This window comes from Melopsittacus undulatus, chromosome 10 (assembly GCF_012275295.1).
Source record: "Melopsittacus undulatus isolate bMelUnd1 chromosome 10, bMelUnd1.mat.Z, whole genome shotgun sequence".
Classification (NCBI taxonomy): Eukaryota; Metazoa; Chordata; class Aves; order Psittaciformes; family Psittaculidae; genus Melopsittacus; species Melopsittacus undulatus.
Genome location: NC_047536.1, coordinates 15,167,894 through 15,186,105, shown reverse-complemented (window position 1 = coordinate 15,186,105; position 18,212 = coordinate 15,167,894). Strand labels below are relative to the sequence as shown.

General features: G+C 47.2%; 1 protein-coding gene across 2 annotated transcripts; it reads right to left on the bottom strand.

Moving 5' to 3' along the window:
* Nucleotides 1-5,639: 5,639 nt before the first annotated feature.
* Nucleotides 5,640-17,030, bottom strand: SLC25A48 (solute carrier family 25 member 48). 2 transcript variants are annotated; one of them, XM_031047403.2, is made up of 7 exons: nt 16,985-17,030; nt 15,961-16,004; nt 12,931-13,002; nt 12,134-12,386; nt 11,203-11,451; nt 9,906-10,039; nt 5,640-6,535 (listed from the first exon to the last, which is right to left on the bottom strand). In XM_031047403.2, exons 1-7 carry the CDS (start codon nt 17,028-17,030, stop codon nt 6,380-6,382), a joined length of 954 nt encoding a protein of 317 aa, XP_030903263.1. In that variant the 3' UTR covers nt 5,640-6,379. The 2 variants fall into 2 exon arrangements, with proteins under 2 accessions (XP_030903263.1, XP_005147307.1); XM_005147250.2 differs by lacking the exon at nt 5,640-6,535 and adding an exon at nt 7,078-7,200.
* Nucleotides 17,031-18,212: the final 1,182 nt, after the last annotated feature.

The following is an 18,212-nucleotide window of genomic DNA, read 5'->3' as shown; positions in this document are numbered from 1 at the left end:
AAAAAAAAATCAAACAAGAAGTGAAACCTTAATAAAGGTCACCAAGCTCGAAGGCAGTGGGTGCAACAGCCCATAGGAACATCCCCTATATTGCCATTGGGAAACCTGAGTGGGGATACTCACTGTGGTCAGCCTGAGACAGAACTAGGCATCAGCAGATCATATATCCCCATACTTCATATCTCTTCCCTGCACACTAATGGCTATAGTAGAGGATCAGAGTAAGGAAGGGGGAGAGAGCTCCATCATCCTGGGTGCTGCCAGAGCATCACATCAGCTTAATGTGCCTGGTGACTCCTGAGTGACGAGATTGTAAGTCTCCAGCCAAGAACAGGTATTTGTTGCAGGAGTAGTGGCAGGACAAGGGGTAGTGGCTTCAAGCTGAAATATGTTAGATTTAGATGAGCTGTTAGGCAGAAGCTCTTCTCTGTGAGGGTGCTGAGGCGCTGGCACAGGGTGCCCAGAGAAGCTGTGGCTGCCCCATCCCTGGCAGTGCTCAAGGCCAGGTTGGACACAGGGGCTTGGAGCAAGCTGCTCCAGTGGAAGGGGTCCCTGCCCGTGGCAGGGGTTGGAACTGAATGGGCTTTAAGGTCCTTTCTAGCCCAAACCAGGCTTGGATTCTATGATTCAGAAAAGATGGACACACAGAACTCTCCCAATACGTTTCTATGATCTCTTACAAGCAATTCCTTGTGGTGCCTTTGGAAATCTTCATCTAATGTCCTGTCCATTCCCGGTTGATATGTAAATACTTTAGGATATATTCTCTTTTAATGCACCTATTTTAAAGCTAGGCTGACTGATCAAATATGCTGCACAAACATCCAATTTCCAAATTACTGTTTTGGCCTCCCAATTTTCTGAGTGTCAGAAGAGAATTTACACCCCACTGTAGCATTTCCAAGAAACTCTGAACAGTTCTGGGGTTTTTAATATAGAAAAAAAATAAGGAAACATTCCCTGTAAAGGAAAAACAAGATAATGTACAGGCTTGTTGTAGTGATCAAGGTGTAAGATCTCGCAGAGACCGCAAACAAAGAGATGTTATCAATAGTTTCATTTTCCAGAGATAGGGTAGCTTGGAGTATAGTTTTCCCTTTCTTTTAGATAAAGATGACATATGCTAGTGTAGAAATAAAGGAAAATAAGGTCATTCTAATTCCTCCACTAACGGGTAAACCATACCATAGTAATAGCACGACTGCCTATGACAGAAAGGTGTAAAATCCAGATGAATTCAAGAGAGCATGCAAAAGGTTGAAGAGGGCATTGGCACCTCCTGATAGCCGCACACACATGGACCACAGGATGGCCTCAGGACTCACGTTAGCTTCTATAGGGAACGGAGTTCCATTCCTTTTAGAAGAGTTTTAATTGATTCTAAACCATTTGAACTAAGTAACCACAACTAGTGGTGCTCAGGAGCAGTGAGATGGGGGAGCACACCTCAGAGGGACCTTCAGGGTCATCTTTGTTTCATGCAATAGTACAGTCACTGGAGCTTTCCTGAGTTCCTGACAGAGAAGCCAAGCTTTCCATGCTACGATGATATTTAGCAAGTGCTGAGGCATCTAAAAGCAAAAAAAGCCCTGAGAGCAACATGCCCATGCTGGGCACTGCACATATTGCAAGTGCATCTCACAACTGACTATCCAGAACTAAGCAGGAAAAAGCAGGAATTTTCCACAAAGATCACCAGTTTTTGTATGCAAAAGTTTTCCTGATGCCATTGCTCTCAGGTCAGGATCCTCTTTCACACCAGGAAAGAGAAGCATCGCAGAGCGCTCAGATCATAAGTCCACTCACCTTTCCTTGCTTGTCCCGCTGTGAGATGACCCTGGGTGCTGGATTTCCCTTTCAGCACAGTATGTAGAGGAAAGTCGAACATGCAGAACAGACAGACAGCACAAGGCATTCACTCTGTGGCTGCTTTAGAGCCCTCCACCAGCCAGATCCCCATCGCAGCTTGCTTTTCATGCTGGAAGCATTGAAAACCACTGCAGACTGCTTGATTGGAACACAGTGATCTCAATTAAATAATGAAGTAAGGATGGGTATTGGTTCACACCTAGCTGCATGAGTAAGAATAGCCTGGCCCTCTTACATAAGAGTTGGCAGGATTTCCTATACTAGGTGTAAAGTAGGCTACATTAGTGCTAGAATGTTTTGAAACATGGGAGAACAGACCATGAGCTGGTCCATGAAGATAAGCTACGTAGGTCCTCTTGCTTTTACAGTAGGCATTTCTATATCTTACCATGAAACCTCATATGGGACCTCTGAGACCCCCTTAAAAAGATGTTCTCCTTCTGCTACATGTATGGCTCTTAACAGGTTGGTTGTCCCACTAGTGTCTGATCCTAGAACTATTGCAGAATCTACAGTGTAGGGAAAAATCAGTGTAACTGCTTACATTTCCCCTCACTGCATGGCTTAATTCCTTGTGGAGCCTATCTCTAGAATGTTATTTTGCATACTACTTATCCAAGTTGGCAGCAATCAGTCTGTACTCTATAGGAGCATATATAGGAAGAAGATGGCTTTAGAGAAAAGAAGCTGTTCTTATGCACTTTATATTCAGTTCAGCAGCTTCTTCCCACTCTTCTCTTTGGATCTTGCCATTTCTTCTGACTCTACCTTTTCCTTCATGGGCACAAGAGGCATTGGCCTTCTTGTTTTGCATGAATGCAGGGCTTAGAGATAAGTCTCTACTATAACAACCTCTGCGACAAACCAAGGAGATGTAACATATCTTAGTGCCTGCAAAGACATCACCTACTGCTCTGTCTGAAGTAGAACAGGAAAAGAGAAACCGACATGGGGATTGTGATCTCACCTTCCCAAGGTGTTGACACACCAGGAAGGGACTGCTGAGGCATGAGAATATCCCAGCCTGGCCCGGAGCCATCACAGGGATGGCACTAAAACCACTGGGGTGCCCTGGGAGGAGGACTTAAGAACATTATAGGTACCCAGCAACAGGGATGCAGGGGGGATACACAACCTTCTCCTTGCCCCCTGGCCAAAGGCAGCCCCATCCTGCTCCCACCTTGTGAGCATCATGAAGCTTCTCCCACCACCAAAGACCTTCCTCCAGGTTGGGGATTTTCACTGGAAAAGTGGTTCCCGTTTGTTTTGTTTTCTTCACATGAGGAAATAAACTGCTGTTACCTTTACTCCCTACCATAGCATTACATAGTGTATAAACTGGAAAAACAGCTAGACAGCCAGCATCTCATTAAGTAACATGAGGTGTTGTAAGAGCTGGAACACCACCAGCAGCATGAAAGTCAGGCAGTTACAGGTTTATGTGAGGCATGACAGGTCTGAGTATGCTTTCATATTCCAGGCAAGAAGAGCATAGAAGTGGGTATCCTGGTTCTTCTAGTCTGCCTAATCAGTTTTTACCTATTTCAGGAGTCACTGCATTTAATGTTAGAAATGTGGGGCTCTGAGCATCTGTGAACAAGCCATCAAGCAGATGGATGCTCCTTCTCCAGTGTGCATGGTGCTGGGGAATGTGCCACCAAGGGCAGGTCACTGCAGCCACTGACAGAAGATTGGGTCCATATCCTGAATTCCATTGACACCAGGGATTTTTTGTGGAATGCAATGACAAAATCCCCAGCATACACGATCAGTGCCCTGTACAAGGGATCTGAATCAGCTGTATGTATGGCTGTTTGCCTGCCAGCAAGGCAATGTTTAAAATCCCATCACCAGGTCCCCAAAGAGGATTCCTTAAAGCTCCTAATTCCTATCCATAGATAATGACATTAGTATTATCTCTACAAATTAATGTATTTGATCTCTCATAAAGAAAACCACTGACAAAACACCCACCTGTCAGGTCTCTGTGTGCATAAACTGTAATTGTCATTCCTCATCTTCGAGACATGGGCTGACTCCCTGCAGCATCACCCAGCCCCACCACAGGACCTCTTTCCTCAGTGACACAGCCACACACTCACTGCTTCAAAAGCAAGACTAAGGTATTTGTCAGGCTCTGTGTGCTGGGATCCCCCGTGATCCATCACAGCGATGGGTGCAACCATACCTCAAAAGCTGCTGTTCCTGACCCAGCATCAGCCCAACCCCCTGTGAGGCTGCTGTCACCCTCGAATCCAAGGGAAATACACTAAGGAAGCCATTGGCAGGGCTGCATCACCCCAAAATCACCTGCGCGGTGTCCAGTGGGGGGCTGCCTATTGAGAGGGGAGCTTGTGATGCTCTGACAGCAAACCTGGACCTGGGGTTGAATGGAACAAACAGCAGCAACACACGGCCATGCCCTGCCATGGACGAGGTTGCCATCATGTGGCCAAAGCTTTGTATTCACTTCCCAATCACTTTTCATGTTTTCCGTCCCTATGACAATGGGACTGGAACTGGATGATCTTTAGGGCTCCTTCCAACCCAAACCGTTCTATGAATCTATGATTCCAAACCCTGGGCATCCATCTCAAAACTGGTTTAACTGGATGAAGAAATCAGGAAAACTCACCATACAGCTCCAACGTGAGTCTTAGAGCTTTACATCTGCGGGAACACTGGGCAGACCAAACCTGGGCACTGAGAGGGCAGGATCATTCACATGCACACCTTGAGGCAAACCTCATCAGTGTAATTAATTCATTCTGGTTTATGGTGTATATAATGTATAATGTGGGCAGATTAGCACCACCACTTATTTGCATTGAAAAACAAGCCTCCCCAAGTATTATCCTTGAAGACATAGGATATCATGCATCTAAAGAATATGGTTTACATCCATATGCATTAAAACAGGTAACATGGAATAGATGAAACCTTAAATGCAGCCAGCAACAAATTCTTTTGTGAAGGTTCATTAATTTTACCCATATTGTTTGTCAGAAACAGTTCATGTTCTTGTCAAGCTCAAAGGCATTGGGAGCCTCCTCACCTGCATGTCCTGAGATGAAGCAACACCAGCTCTTTCTCCCACATTTAAGGCCAGTTTTGGGGGAGGCCAAGCTTCTGGTTTTAATTCAGGCCCCAGTGAAGAGCGCAAGGTTGGGAATCCCATTTATGAGTAATGCTCAGAAACCTGAGGTTTTAGGCACTTTCTGCTGAGATCTTCAAGGCTTGTCGCCAATTCCTCCATTCACCCAGGGAAGAGAACAGAGGAGTTTCTTTTTCCTTCTCCTCCATAAAGAGGGAAACCTGGATGACTGCTCCAGGATGTCTTCAGAAGCTTTGCTTGATGGCATCTGCTAAACCCATCATTGTGGGACTTTTCCCCTGGAGCTCTTCTCCAAGAGAAGATGGGGGGAACCATGCACTTCCCAGAGGACAGTGTTGCTCCAGACTATTCCTCATGCTGCATGTCCCTTTGCATATGAGGCTGTTACCCCTCAGTCTCTCCTGCCAATGCCACCAGAGTCCTTTTATCCCAGCAGAGATGGTTCTTCTTGGGGTTCGGCACCAGAAGCTCCACGCTTAGAAAAGAAAGCATGGAGACATTGAACAGCATAAACAGAAATAGCCACGACATAAAAGACCTTGGAATAAATTGCAAAGCTGAGGTAGACCAAAGAGAGACCTGGGGCTGCCCCAGTTGCCTCAGTAGGATTGTAGCAAAGAGCTGGATGTCTAAAGATGGCCTGTGTATTCTAGAGAACAGTTTGGGATAAGCTCTGCATCCCTCAGAGACCTCCTTTGGTGCTGCAAAGGGATGTCTGCAGGGTTTGGAGGTTGGCAAGTTGGACTCTTGTGTTAGGGAGATCAGGTCTAACAAGTAACCTCTAGCAGGTCCCTGGAGGGCTACACAAGGTGAATTAGGTAAAGTAATAGCCAGCCATCTGTATGACTTGGTTTATTGTTTTCTGAAGAAAAAGAGCAGCTGAGCCTCTAACTGAACATCCTCCCTTTTCCCAATTCAATTTATACCTTAGAAAACAAACAGGTTGTTGAAGCCCTTCACATTTTTTCCATGATAATGTGTTAAATTGTGCCAAAGTGGAGAGTTCTGTGATGGAAACAACAAGTATCCATTCATATGGGTAGAGTCATCCATTCCTTTGATCCTGAAAGCAAGCCAGGATTTGGTGTGTATCCAGCCCTTCCTGGACCAAAGGGCCCTGCACACCCACCTCACCTCCTCCTTTCCTTGCTCACAAAGAGGAGCATTATATACAATGTCATACAAAAGATGCTCCTTGGTTGATGTTGGTGGGTTGGTTTGGGTATATCTCACTCGTGGGTAAGGGAAGCAAGTTGTTGTAATTGGCTCAATAGGAAAATGTCATTGGTGATAAAGCCCAACACCACCATGGGGATTATTAAGGTGCTCCGAGACAACAGAGAGAAAGATTTGATAAGAAAACACTCTTTGGGTTTGATGGAGCTGGTGCAGTTTTCAGTATCCTCCAGGGACTAAGTCCATGGCAGAAGAGAAAGCAGATGCTGTAGGTGCAGGATGAGAGTCTTCAGTCAGAGCAGCTGATCCCTCTCCAACACCACACTGCTGGTTTGGCTCAGGGCAGTAGGAGGCTTCCAGGTCTTCCCGGCAACACTTTTGGGATAAGAAAGAAGGAGGTTTATGAAGTACTGTAAGAAAGAGCAAAGACTGCCGAGAATGAGTATTAAACTGTTAAAAAGGGTCTTTAATTGGATATTTTTAATGCTGCTCCTTTATGCAACTGTAGGTTTATGAGGGAAAGAGTAAAACTCTGAGTTGATGGTGAAGACACTTCAAAAGGGCTTAATTTCAGGTCTTTATGAGAGGATCAAGGGAGGAATTGATAATGTGCAGGGACTTTGGTGAGAATCATATTTCACAACTTATAAATCATTAGAGAATATTTTCCTTTCAAATTCTCTTTTGTGAGTCAGAATGATCAAAACAATCAGATTGCAGTGAAATTCCAGGAGTCTGGAATAAAACCTAAATCCATTGTCTGCTCCAAATCCCACAGACCCAGATTTGAAAAGTGACTATTTAGATGTAGGTTACCTGTCTTGCAGAGGATCTATACAATTGCAACTCCATTTGATTCAAAGATGAATTCTCTAACTTTAATCAAACTAAAGGATCTTTATGTGCTGACCTGGAAGTTAAGGATTGGTCTCAGTTTGGTCTCTTTTCATTGCTTTGAGGGAAAGTTCATAGCCAAGAAACATGGCTGAACACATTGGGAATCCTCGCACTGCATTGACCGTGATGCCCCTAAAAAAGACCTGTTGGGGATGGAAAAAGGTTAGAGCATAGGAATATATGGGGTCTTTTAAGAAGAAAACAGTGACTGGAGTCATAGTGGGATTCTGAAGAACCAGAATCCACTCTTGCTGCTGGTCGTTGCTGAAGTCTGTGCTGAAGAATGGAAAAGCAATGGCAAAAGTCACTGGTTTGGTATCACTGAGCTCTATGCTCCCATCTCTATCTGCCCACAGGAGCTACAAGAGGTAAGGGTAAAAAAAACATCCTCATGCATAGAGCAGAAAGCAAGAAACCCAAATTGTGTTCCAGTGTTGTCCTACCTAGCTACAGTCCCTCCTTCCCTTGGCACAGACAAGCACATTGGGATCACACAAACCCTGGAGGCTATTGGTTTCATGCAACAAATGTTCTTTTTCCTAGGGCTGGATCTGTGGGTGCAGAGGTATTTACTTTGTACCTTGCTGAGAACTGGCTCTCACCACCAGCTTTGGGGAAAACACTTGATAAAAGCTGGTATTTTCACATAAGGGTTCCTAAAAGCCAAGCTTTGGTATCGCAGCATTTTCTTTCATTAAGATAACAAACACCTGCAGCCAGTCTTCCTCATTCTGCTCATATACAGGTTTTGGAACGATGCTGGCACTTACAAGAGTGAAAGACCCTGTGGCTTTTGGGTGCTTGAACAGCAAAGTGCTTTCTGGAGAGTGGAGAGGGGCCCTTGTTGCTCCTATTTACAAGACAAGGGTTGCAGGGAGCATCTCTGCTGGCCTGTTTCTCACAAAATCCCTGCTTTAACCACCCAGGCTCATCACTGTGGTCACTAATCTAACCACCACATGTTCAAAATGGACTTGAAAAGCCACATCAGCAAAGCCAGCCCCCTTCCAGGCTTTACAAAGGCAAAGCTCCCATGGCTGCTGTATGGAAGCATGGAATATCCCAACTCCAAGACCAAAAGCCCATAGATTAAAGTGTCTAATGAATATTTCCCTTGAAATACCAAGCTCTGCTGAACACAGCCGTACCTTGTATGCAGCAGATCCACTGCATGATGCTGACTTGCACAAGACAGAAGTAAAGTACGCTTGCATAGCTTAGGATGGAGTTTGCAACATGAAATTGCAATATTGGGTTATTTATGATATTATTGATTTATTGGGGAGGTTTATTTTGTTAGGAAAATAGAATATTCTGGGAGGAAATTCCATTTTCTTTTTCAGTATCCAAGCAGTAACACAAGAGAGCCAAGCTAAATAAGAATGAGGATTTATGAAGGAAAGCTCAGTCATAAGCTTTTCTCATCAGAATGAACACACCTGACTATGCAGAAAGAAGAGGACTGTGCTGACTTGGTTGTGTGTATACAAGCTATTACTTCCAGCACTGTGAATACTGTTCCTTTGTCCCCAGATGAAAACATCCAAACCCGAGTTTGCCATTTACTAGTTGTGTGTCTCCTTACAAGAGAAGGATCCAGTCTTATTATCAACTATTATGCAGTCCCATTGCCAGGTTTAGCCTGCATGCCAGGCATGACAGCAACAAAACTGCAAGCAGCTTGGACCTCCAACAAAAACAACTGAGTGCCTGAGTGGTTAATATTCAAGCAGGACAAGGCAGGCAGGATGGGATGGAAAGAGAAGGGAAAACACAGGGAAATTCCCTTTGCAAACACGCTCTGTTTTACTGTGAAGCCACACTCCAAACTGAACATGCAGGGCAGGCAGCCTTCATAAAGCCTCACCCTCCAAGCACAGTCTTTAGCATCTCTCCAGGTACTTGTGCTTCCTATCAAAGTGGCTTTCTTCATTTACCAGCAAAATCCAAACCAGACTGCAGCCCCAGTGTTGGCTCGCATAATATCGTGGCATGTTGGCAGATACTGAAATCACACTGACTTGTGATTTTGGACCTTAGTTTTCTCTCTGCAACTTGCTGCTTTTCCCTCGGAATGTGAAAATGAGCACTTTGGAGCCAAGAGCCCACGTGATGTTTTGATGGCAGCTGAAATGGAGCTTTATTTCAATACCAGGAGACATCACTTCTTGTAACCATGCACTGTCAATGCAATAAAGCTGTTCTTTACCACCCACCTTTAGCGGAGGCAAAGTTTGCAGATAGAACAAACATCTTTGATTACACTAAGAGACAAAGTCAGAAGGACATGAGGTTGGTTTTGGCACAGAGCCCTTCTTCACGTTGGAAACCAAAGCAATTCTGATTTAAGAGCATTTTCAACCAGCTCTATCTTGGTGCAAATGAAGGTGGGCAATGCAAAAGGCAGCATCAGCATTACCCATGGCAGCCAAACACACCCAGGGTGCCACTGGAATGATTTCCCATTGATTTCAGTGTCAATGGGAAGCATTTGACCTCTGCATTTTATAGAAGCAATCACAGAGGGTGAGATTTTCAACCTCTGATTTATAGTAAGTCAAATCATACTCACAATTAAATGCTCTGCCATGAAGTGTTATTGTAAGTTAATTACACCAGCAGAGCGTGACCCCCAGTCATTCATTTTTCCATTGCTGTAAGGCACATTATTACTCTCACTATTGGGATATGAAAGAATCTCCACTATAATTACCTACTGTCATTATTATAATCACAGTAATGGGCTTTAGCTGACTCTCAAGCCTGCAGAGAGGTTTGAAACATCCATTGTGTTTTCCAATTAAAATTAAATGCCTAATACCCAGGCTTTACATCAAATATCACTTACTTTTAAGCCTTCGTTCTGGTAGCTCTGCAAGATACAGTCAAGGGTCCCTTTGTACTTGCTCAAATAAACTCCATCAGCCTGAAGCCGACTTTTCACAACGTCCATTGGAGTAGCAGTCCCCCAGGAAATGGCTCCTATAAAAATGCAGAAGTATTTGAACAGTTTCTTCTCTGTATTTCCTCGGCTGCAAGTCAATGAAGTCCAACATTCACCTCTCTTCTACCCCATTGTATTGATGGGGTTTTCACTGCAGGGTGTTCACCCTGCTCAGGTGCAGGAATGGTATTTCTAGGAGCAAAGCTCCCTGTTTCTGAATGGAGCCCTTAGGTTTTGGGGGGTGATGCTGGTAATTCAATACAGGCAGTCCAGGGGCTGTCTTCCATGATGCAAATCTTCTGCTGTGCTTTTGGCAGAGCACAGACATGTTGTGAGAAAAGCTCAAGCTGCAGAAGAACCTGGAATCCTCAGAGAATACTGTTGAAACCCAAAGTTTGAGCTGAGAAAACAAGTAAGAGGCAGCTCCATCACATGGAGCCAGGATCAAGCTCAACACAGCTGACCTACTTCATCATTCTTATAAGGAAACAGGCCATTTACATTAATTAGGCTGCAGCTGAGTGGGATCTTTTGCTTCTCAAGGTCAGTGTGCAACCCCAATGCATGGCCCAGTTGGACAGGCAAGAGTTTGTATGAACCAATATGAGTGTTGAGGTATGCTGGAGAACCTGCCCAGATGGGTCAGGGCTCTGTTTAGTTGCAGGAGAAACAGAGGTGGTATTTTGTGATCATTGGCTTTCATTTAGGGTTCTGTGATTAGAAATAGCCAAGAAACGGGGAGTGGGTGCAGGGGTGACTTTATACATGGGAGCATGATGAGAGATGTACACGTCAGACCTACTATGGGTGTACACAGGGAAGAATAAGATTAATAACAGTCAGCTCTGCTTCTGCTGTCTGTGGATAGGCACACACCCTCCTGGTAGGCAGCCAACAGGCTGAAGTCCTCTTCTGGAGGCATCCTGGCTGCCTGAGGATCACTGGCAGTGTGATATGCAGTGACATCCAGGGAGAAGAAGGCGCTGGCTGTGCTCCCACTGACATTGAGCCTGAGGAAGGTCTGATAACACAACTTCCATAAGGTTTGCCAAGCTATAAAGAGCAGCTGTGGTACCAGCAGACCTGGCCCTAGAGGAGGGAGCTTTTTCAGCCCCATGTCCTCTACTGGTGACCCTATAATCTCCCCTTGGAACCTTCCCATCCTTGTTTTGCCGGTGTTGAGGTAAACAAAGGTGCTTACCTGCTACTCCCCCTGCCAGCCAGATGGAGGAGGGATTAGGGGAAATGCATCCATCAGGGGTAATCCAGCCACAGAAGATTGTGTAAGGGATGAAATAGAGGCAGTACCCAGGAACATCCCTCAAAAGCATTGCTCCTGCGCCTCGATATATTCCTGCTATCCCCTCTTTCTGTAGGACTGTCCTGATGCAGTGAATTGGACCTCGGTACACAGGAAATCCAGGAACTGTGGACTTTAGTTTAATGTTTGCTGCAAAACAAAGAGATACAGCTGTTATAATAAATATATTGCTACAGAACTGCTCTCAAAAGCCCACCATCATTGGTCAGAAATCACTGCCATCCATTTCTTTTCACTGAATCATTACATAGTGGGTGGGGGAAAGGTTTAAGAAAGGGAATGCAGAAGGAAGCATTTTTAGCTCGATTCATAGAATCATAGAATGGTTTGGCTTAAAGGGACCTTGCAGATCATCTCATTCCAACCCCCTGCCATGGGCAGGGACACCTTCCAGTGTGCTCCAAGCCCCTGTGTCCAACCTGGTCTTGAACACTGCCGGGGATGGGGCAACCACAGCTTCTCTGGACTTCCTAATACCTAATCTTAATCTTCACTCTTTCAGCTTAAAGCCACCCCTCCTTGTCCTATCACTACATATCCTTATAAAGAGCACCTTTCCAGATTTCTTATAGCCCCTTTAGGCACTGGAGCCACTCTAAGGTGTCCCCGGAGCCTTCTTTCTCCAGGCTGAACGTCCCCAGCTCTCTCAGCCTGTCTTCAGAGGCGTTCCAGCTCTCTGATCATCTTCATGGCTCTCCATTGCAGTGGCACACAGCAGCAGAGAGCCAGGCCTTGAAGCAAAGTTGTCCTAAAGCTCCCAGTAATCACCAAGGACTGGCAGAGAAAGGAAGAAGATGCTCTTTCTCCCTACCTTGGATGTATGGCTGCGTTTGCATCTGGAGCCTTATCTTTACCAGGTCCACAGGAGTGCCAATGCCCACAGAGATGAACCCAGCCACCATGCTGGCCAGAGCCACGTCGGCGAGCACTGGTGTGCTATCTGGGTCTCCGTGCCGGAGCTGGCTGAGGAGCCGCTGCGTGTTGCTGAAGACACCGAACACCACGGAGCTGTAGACAGCCATGCTGGCCAGGGGGAAGGACATGCCTTTGAAGAAGCCAACCACCTACCCAGGGAAGGGAGCCAGAGTTAGGAGGGTGAATGGGACTGAGCAGTGCAAACCCAGCTTGTCTATGAGGGTAGAGATGCAAATCCAAGCAGCAGACGTCTCCTGAACCAACCGTTTGCACAGGAAAATGAATTCATGCTGCTAAAGACTTGTAAGGATTGTGCAGGGTACAGGATATACTGAAAGCACAGGGACCCACGTAAAAGTCCCTCTTATGGACAGCTTCTGTCCTAACATCACCAGAAGCAGCAAAATACCTCCAGTAGAGCTTTCCCAGCAGGTACATGCAAAAGAGCCACTGTGGATGTAACACCCTGACCCACATGAGGACATTTGTACCTCCATGCCAGGGATCTGTCTTTTCCCTACAGAAGTACCCAGGAGCATTACCTAGAGTTAAGCAAGAGAAGAATGTAGGAATTTACAGGCTTAATTGCATCAACTTGATTGATCTTCATATAACTGCTGGTGTCAACTGCTTTATGTAATTATCTATTGATCTATTTATCCATTTGCATTTTCAGTAAGATAAAGTACTTACAGACTCATTTCTGTACACAGTGAGAACACAATTGAGTGTATTTCCATAGCCTTGCCCAGCTTGCAAACGAGTCTGCAAAAGACATCCATAAAATGCAATTAAAATCCCATGCTTTCAGCCCAGGGAAACTCATGCTACACAAACAATGTGATTTTTGCTTTGAGAGCAAATCCTTCCTTAGTTGTAAGGAAAACAGAGCTATAAAACAAGATATATGTGCATCCACTGAACAGGACCACAGAGGTCTGAAGCATTCTGCAACATCTGGAATCGATGACTGTCAAATTGCTCTCGAGTGCAGACCAGCTACCTTAACCCAGCACAGCAGACTGGTGTGCAGTGCTCTCCTTGGCAAGGTCCTGATCTATGTGGAAATTGGAGAGTGATGTGGTCCTCTCCATCTGGGGACTCTTAGTGGAGGCTGGGATGTGTTCTAAAGGCATCCATGTAAAGGTATTCTAAAGGGAAGGGTCCTTCTGATCTAAGGTAGATCTTAAGACACACATCTACTAAATGGAGCCAAAATAATTCAGCTCTGTCTCAGGAATTCTCCATGCTTCATTTAAAAAGTACATTTTTACATCATTTCCAGCACATGTTTCTGGAAAGCAACAGTTATACACCTTCCAAACAATGCCTACAGCAGCTGTACAAAATGGTGTATAAGTCACAACAAAGCCTGCATGATTCCACATACTTTCCCCTTCTCATCTATATCATATAATCATCACAGAGTGGTTTGGCTTGGAAGGGACCTTAAAGCTCATTCGTGCTCCAAGCCTCTGTGTCCAACCTGGCCTTGAGCACTGGGATTCTATGACCAGCACAATCATTTGGCAAGCACCCTGCAAATGCCTGGCCAGTGGGGTGCTGCGGTGGGACCAGGCTAACAGGGTCACCTCTCGCTGCTCTGTGCTGCTGTCTGAACACGCTGAGTACCACTGCTCTGCTCCATGCCTAGCCATAGGCCATAGGGAAGGCGGCAGCTAAAAGCAGAGCATTTACTGAGCCCTTACAAACAAGCTGGTACTCATGCAGTGCACAGAGCACAACACCATCAGGCCCGGGCCATGGGGGCAGACCAGTGCATGCCATGAATCACACCAGGGGTGATGGGGATAGGGGAGAACCAGTGGGGAGGCTGCCTACACCCTGAGCAGGACAGGACAGGACAGCCACAGTGCACAGCCCTGCCTTCCCTCCTGGCTTCATCTGAATGCTTAGCCCAGACATTTCCATTCTGTCTCCATGGGCTTGTTGTTTTTTCTTTTACAGAGTAACCAGGTATTTAGAGGTTCAGGTTAATGCATTTTTTGAGTAACTGAGGGAAACAGCATGTCCTCACAAACTGCTCCTCACACACATGCCCCTCAGCCAAGCTGTTAATACCTGGCACTGAAATCCCTGCTGGCATCTCTCTCAAAGTCAATTGATACCAGCATGGATATTCCACAGGAAAATTCTCCTTTTTGGGGTGTTTTGATTAGAAAGGGCTCTTGGGTAATGCCCAGAAACTGAGGAAATGAATGCAATGTGGAGGATGAAAAGTGAGTAAAGGTAAAACTATTCAGTGTTGCAAGGCTGTGGGAAAAAGCAGCTACTCGGATTTGATGGAGGCAGTGATATGGGGAAAGGGGCCAGCTGAAGGAGGAGACCTGCCGGATGGGAACCCTGGTGAAGGTACCACATACCCCATCCCACCGCCTCCTCCTCCAGGTGGGGAAGGACCCCCCCCCATCCCCTGGATGCTGCAAATGCTGCTGAGCTGCCCCGTTACTGGCTTATTGCTGTGTAAAACACTCTCCTTTCCCCCTCCCTTCTCCTAAATTTGGAAAGGCAACAAGTCTGCCTACTTGATATTCCCAAGCAACAGAGGTGTCAGCCTGGCAGTTGTCTTTATAAGCACTGAAGGATGGGCTCGTTCTCTCTTGGCATCCAGAAACTCAGTGCTTCCCAGCAGGATGCTCTCTCAGTAGTTGCCAAACTCCCCCAAGCCTGGCAATGATGCCCTGACCTCCAGCCTGAGGTGGGATTGCCTTGGCAACCCCCGGCAGAGCCAGCCTGTGCTGCCCATGCCCATTGCTGGGGTGGCACAGGCAGCCTTACAGCTCCGCTGTGGGGGGTCTGCATCCATCCTCACATGGCGATGCTCCTGGGACTGATAACACCTTAGCAACTTAGAAAGAATAGGGCTGGCAACCATATCCTGATCCCAGGATATGTGCAACAGGGTAGCTGTGATGGCTTAGGAAGGGATGTGGCATGGCTCTGCACTGGACCGTCCTCTCCGTCGCCCTTCAAGGGTCTCTAAGGTGCAAATGGGAGCACTGGCTCTTGGGCTTGCCACATCTGACAGCCCTGCCTGAGGTTAGCAACAAGGCTGGAGCCAGATCAGAGTCCATGGGCAGAGCAGTGGAAGGAACAAAAGGACTCAGAGATGTCTATCACACTGTACAGAAAGAGAAAGGAACAGGTTCTTCCTCTATCTCTGCATCAGTGGGGTCGGTCACCTTGGTTGGGTCAGGCTGTATTGCCTACATCATGCTAGCAAATATGTTTTTACATGTCTAAATCCTTCCCTCTGTGAACAGTTGTCTTGCAGGAATAGTAAATACTGTGTCTCATAACCCTGGGCTAACCATTTCAGCACTCTGCCCTCCCAGCATTGCCAGCACTAGGAGAACATGTACAAATGTGCCTGCAGCAAAACAAATATAGTTCCCCCATTGCCCTTTGAATACCTGTCTGTGGCAAAGTCCAATAAAACATTGTCCGAATTGTTTGTTAAACCACACAGAAAGTAAAGCCAGGTTGAATCTTCAGCATTCACCCTCACACGTATCGGCCAGTTCTTTTAGTTCCTCATTCAAAACAAGCATTGAAGAGGAAGTCTGTTAAAACATTTGTACCCAGCCTAATTCCCCTTTGGGGTGATGGAGTAAGTGAAGATGTGAAGCATCATCTCGAGAGAGGCTCCCTGTCAGTGGGGGTTTGTGTGGTGACAGGAGAACATGGTTCAAAGTGGTTTACCTTGATGGTGTCCAGGGGGTGACCAACAACAACGCTGGCAGCTCCTGGGGATGAAAACAAAGCGTTACACAAAACACTGAGGATGCTTTTATGATGGGATGGGAAGCGATGGGTTTATAGGGGAAAAGGAGAGGTTTCCATAGGAAATGTCCCTTTTTCTCCTGACCATTATAACCTGAGGCTGCCTGCGGTCCAGTGCTGTAATGTAAACTGCTGGCTGTTCAGTCCCTGGACGTCCTGTCCCAGTCCCGGAGTGTGCAGCAATAGTGCAGGGCAGGGGGAGTGAGTGCACTGCCTCCGCACACTGCAGGGATCCAAAAACCAAGCTGCTGACCTAACTTTTTGGCAGAGGCCCTGTGCTTTTAGAGTCAGCTAACCTATTAACCTGATCAGGATCCATGGGCCATCTCACACCCCCTTCCCAAGCCTGGTGTCAGCAGCAGCCTGGGCAGAGCAGTGGATAGTGTGTGATTGAACCTCTGTCATGCTGCTTCTGCAGTGCATCCCTGGCAGCTTAAGCTGTGCATTTTATCAGCTATTAAACCCAGTGGGAACCTTTGTAGTGATACCTCTACACATCCTCATGTTTGCTCCTGTTTCTGGTGTCTGTTTTCCCAGTATGTGCACTCAGCATTGTCAGCAGACCAGATCAATATCTCTCCTCGGCCAGCAGCCTGTTTGCTGAAGCAGGACCGTGGGGTCAAAGCCATGCAGGACCTCTTCAGGGTAGAGGACTGGGGGACCCAACTTTGCCACTGTGTGCCCCGGAGCTCCCCTTTGGTGCTTCCAGCGAGGGGAGTCGGCAGCGTGCGGCCACAGCAGCATCGCATGTACCGATACTTCAGTTTCAAGTATCCTGTCCGTGGATATCGCGTTAAACTGCACTTGCGAGGCAAAGCAAAGCAAAGCGCACATCCGCTGGTGCGAGCGCTCCGGCCCGATGCTCAACCCATGGGTACCACGGGGTTTACACTCCCGTCCCCCCTCGCTGCCATCCTGCCCCCGAGCCCACCGCATCACTCACCGCCCACCCAGCCCGCCGCGAAGTCCTGCAGCTGCACGCTGTCCATGCTGCGCTCCGAGCCCGCCCCGACGGCCGGCGGCTCCCAATTGCCCCGGGGGTCCCCACCGACGAGCGGTCCGCACCGGGTGACAGCGGACGGGGTCCCCCCGAGCTGGGGATCGCACCGAGCCGGCGGCCCCCGTCGGGCACGGGGTGACACCGGACGGGACGGTCGCACCTCACAGGGGTCCCCGCAGCAGCCCCGCCGGCCTCCGCACGGTGTCTCACGGCCGCCGTGACATCACGCACCGGGGCTTAAAGGCGCCGCACAGGGGCCGGCTGCGGGAGAGACCCGGAGGGACGGAACGGGGGGGTCGGTCCGGAGTAGGGAGGGCCTGGGGTTTCTTGTGGGGATGAAGTGGGAGGTGAGCGGGGTCAGAGCAGGGTCCTCTGCACACTGGGGCTGGTCCCATCGAGGAGCGGGAAGAGCAGCATCTGCCAGGCAACAGGGATGGGGGTTCGGGATGAAGGGGAAGAAAAACAAAGGGGGGGGGGGGGGGGGGGGAAGGGGGTAAGCATGCTATAAACTCCCAAATTAAAGATGTCAGCCCAGAGATAAAGAATATAACTCACGCAGCCTTATTCAACTGAAAATACATTTCCATTTGCTTCATTGGGATCAGACTACCTCATCTTTTCAGGAGACATCCTCAAATTCTGTATTATCTCTTCAAAAGATACCCCCAGTTTCTGTATTTTGGCCAGTGATGAACAATTGCTCCCTACCTCATTCCTTTTGCAAAGCATTCACAGTTTTCTTACAGCTCTATTACCCATTTCTCCCTCACTCCCATCTTTCCCAGAGTCAAAGCCTAGCTCTGTTTAGTTCCCCTTTCACACAAGAGACTCCTTTTCATCCTCAGTCATATCTTAATAAACCTTTGAATAGGGCAGCCAGAACCACAACTGATGGGGATGAACAGGCACTGAGCAGCTTAAAGAAATTTTCTGTCTTGATCTCAACCCCTTTTCTGGCAATTCTTGACATACCATTCTGACTGATGCTGAAGTCTGGGCTTGAATGGTAGATACCTAATGTTGAGCCCAGCCTGGCTGTCATGCCCCTGTGTGGCACTTCCCATTAGTAAGAGTCTTACACCTGAGTAGCCACCAACCACTCAAGAGCAGGTCCTTAACCGTATTCCCAATATCCTTGTGCTCACAGACTCCATCAGAAAAGTCCTTTTGG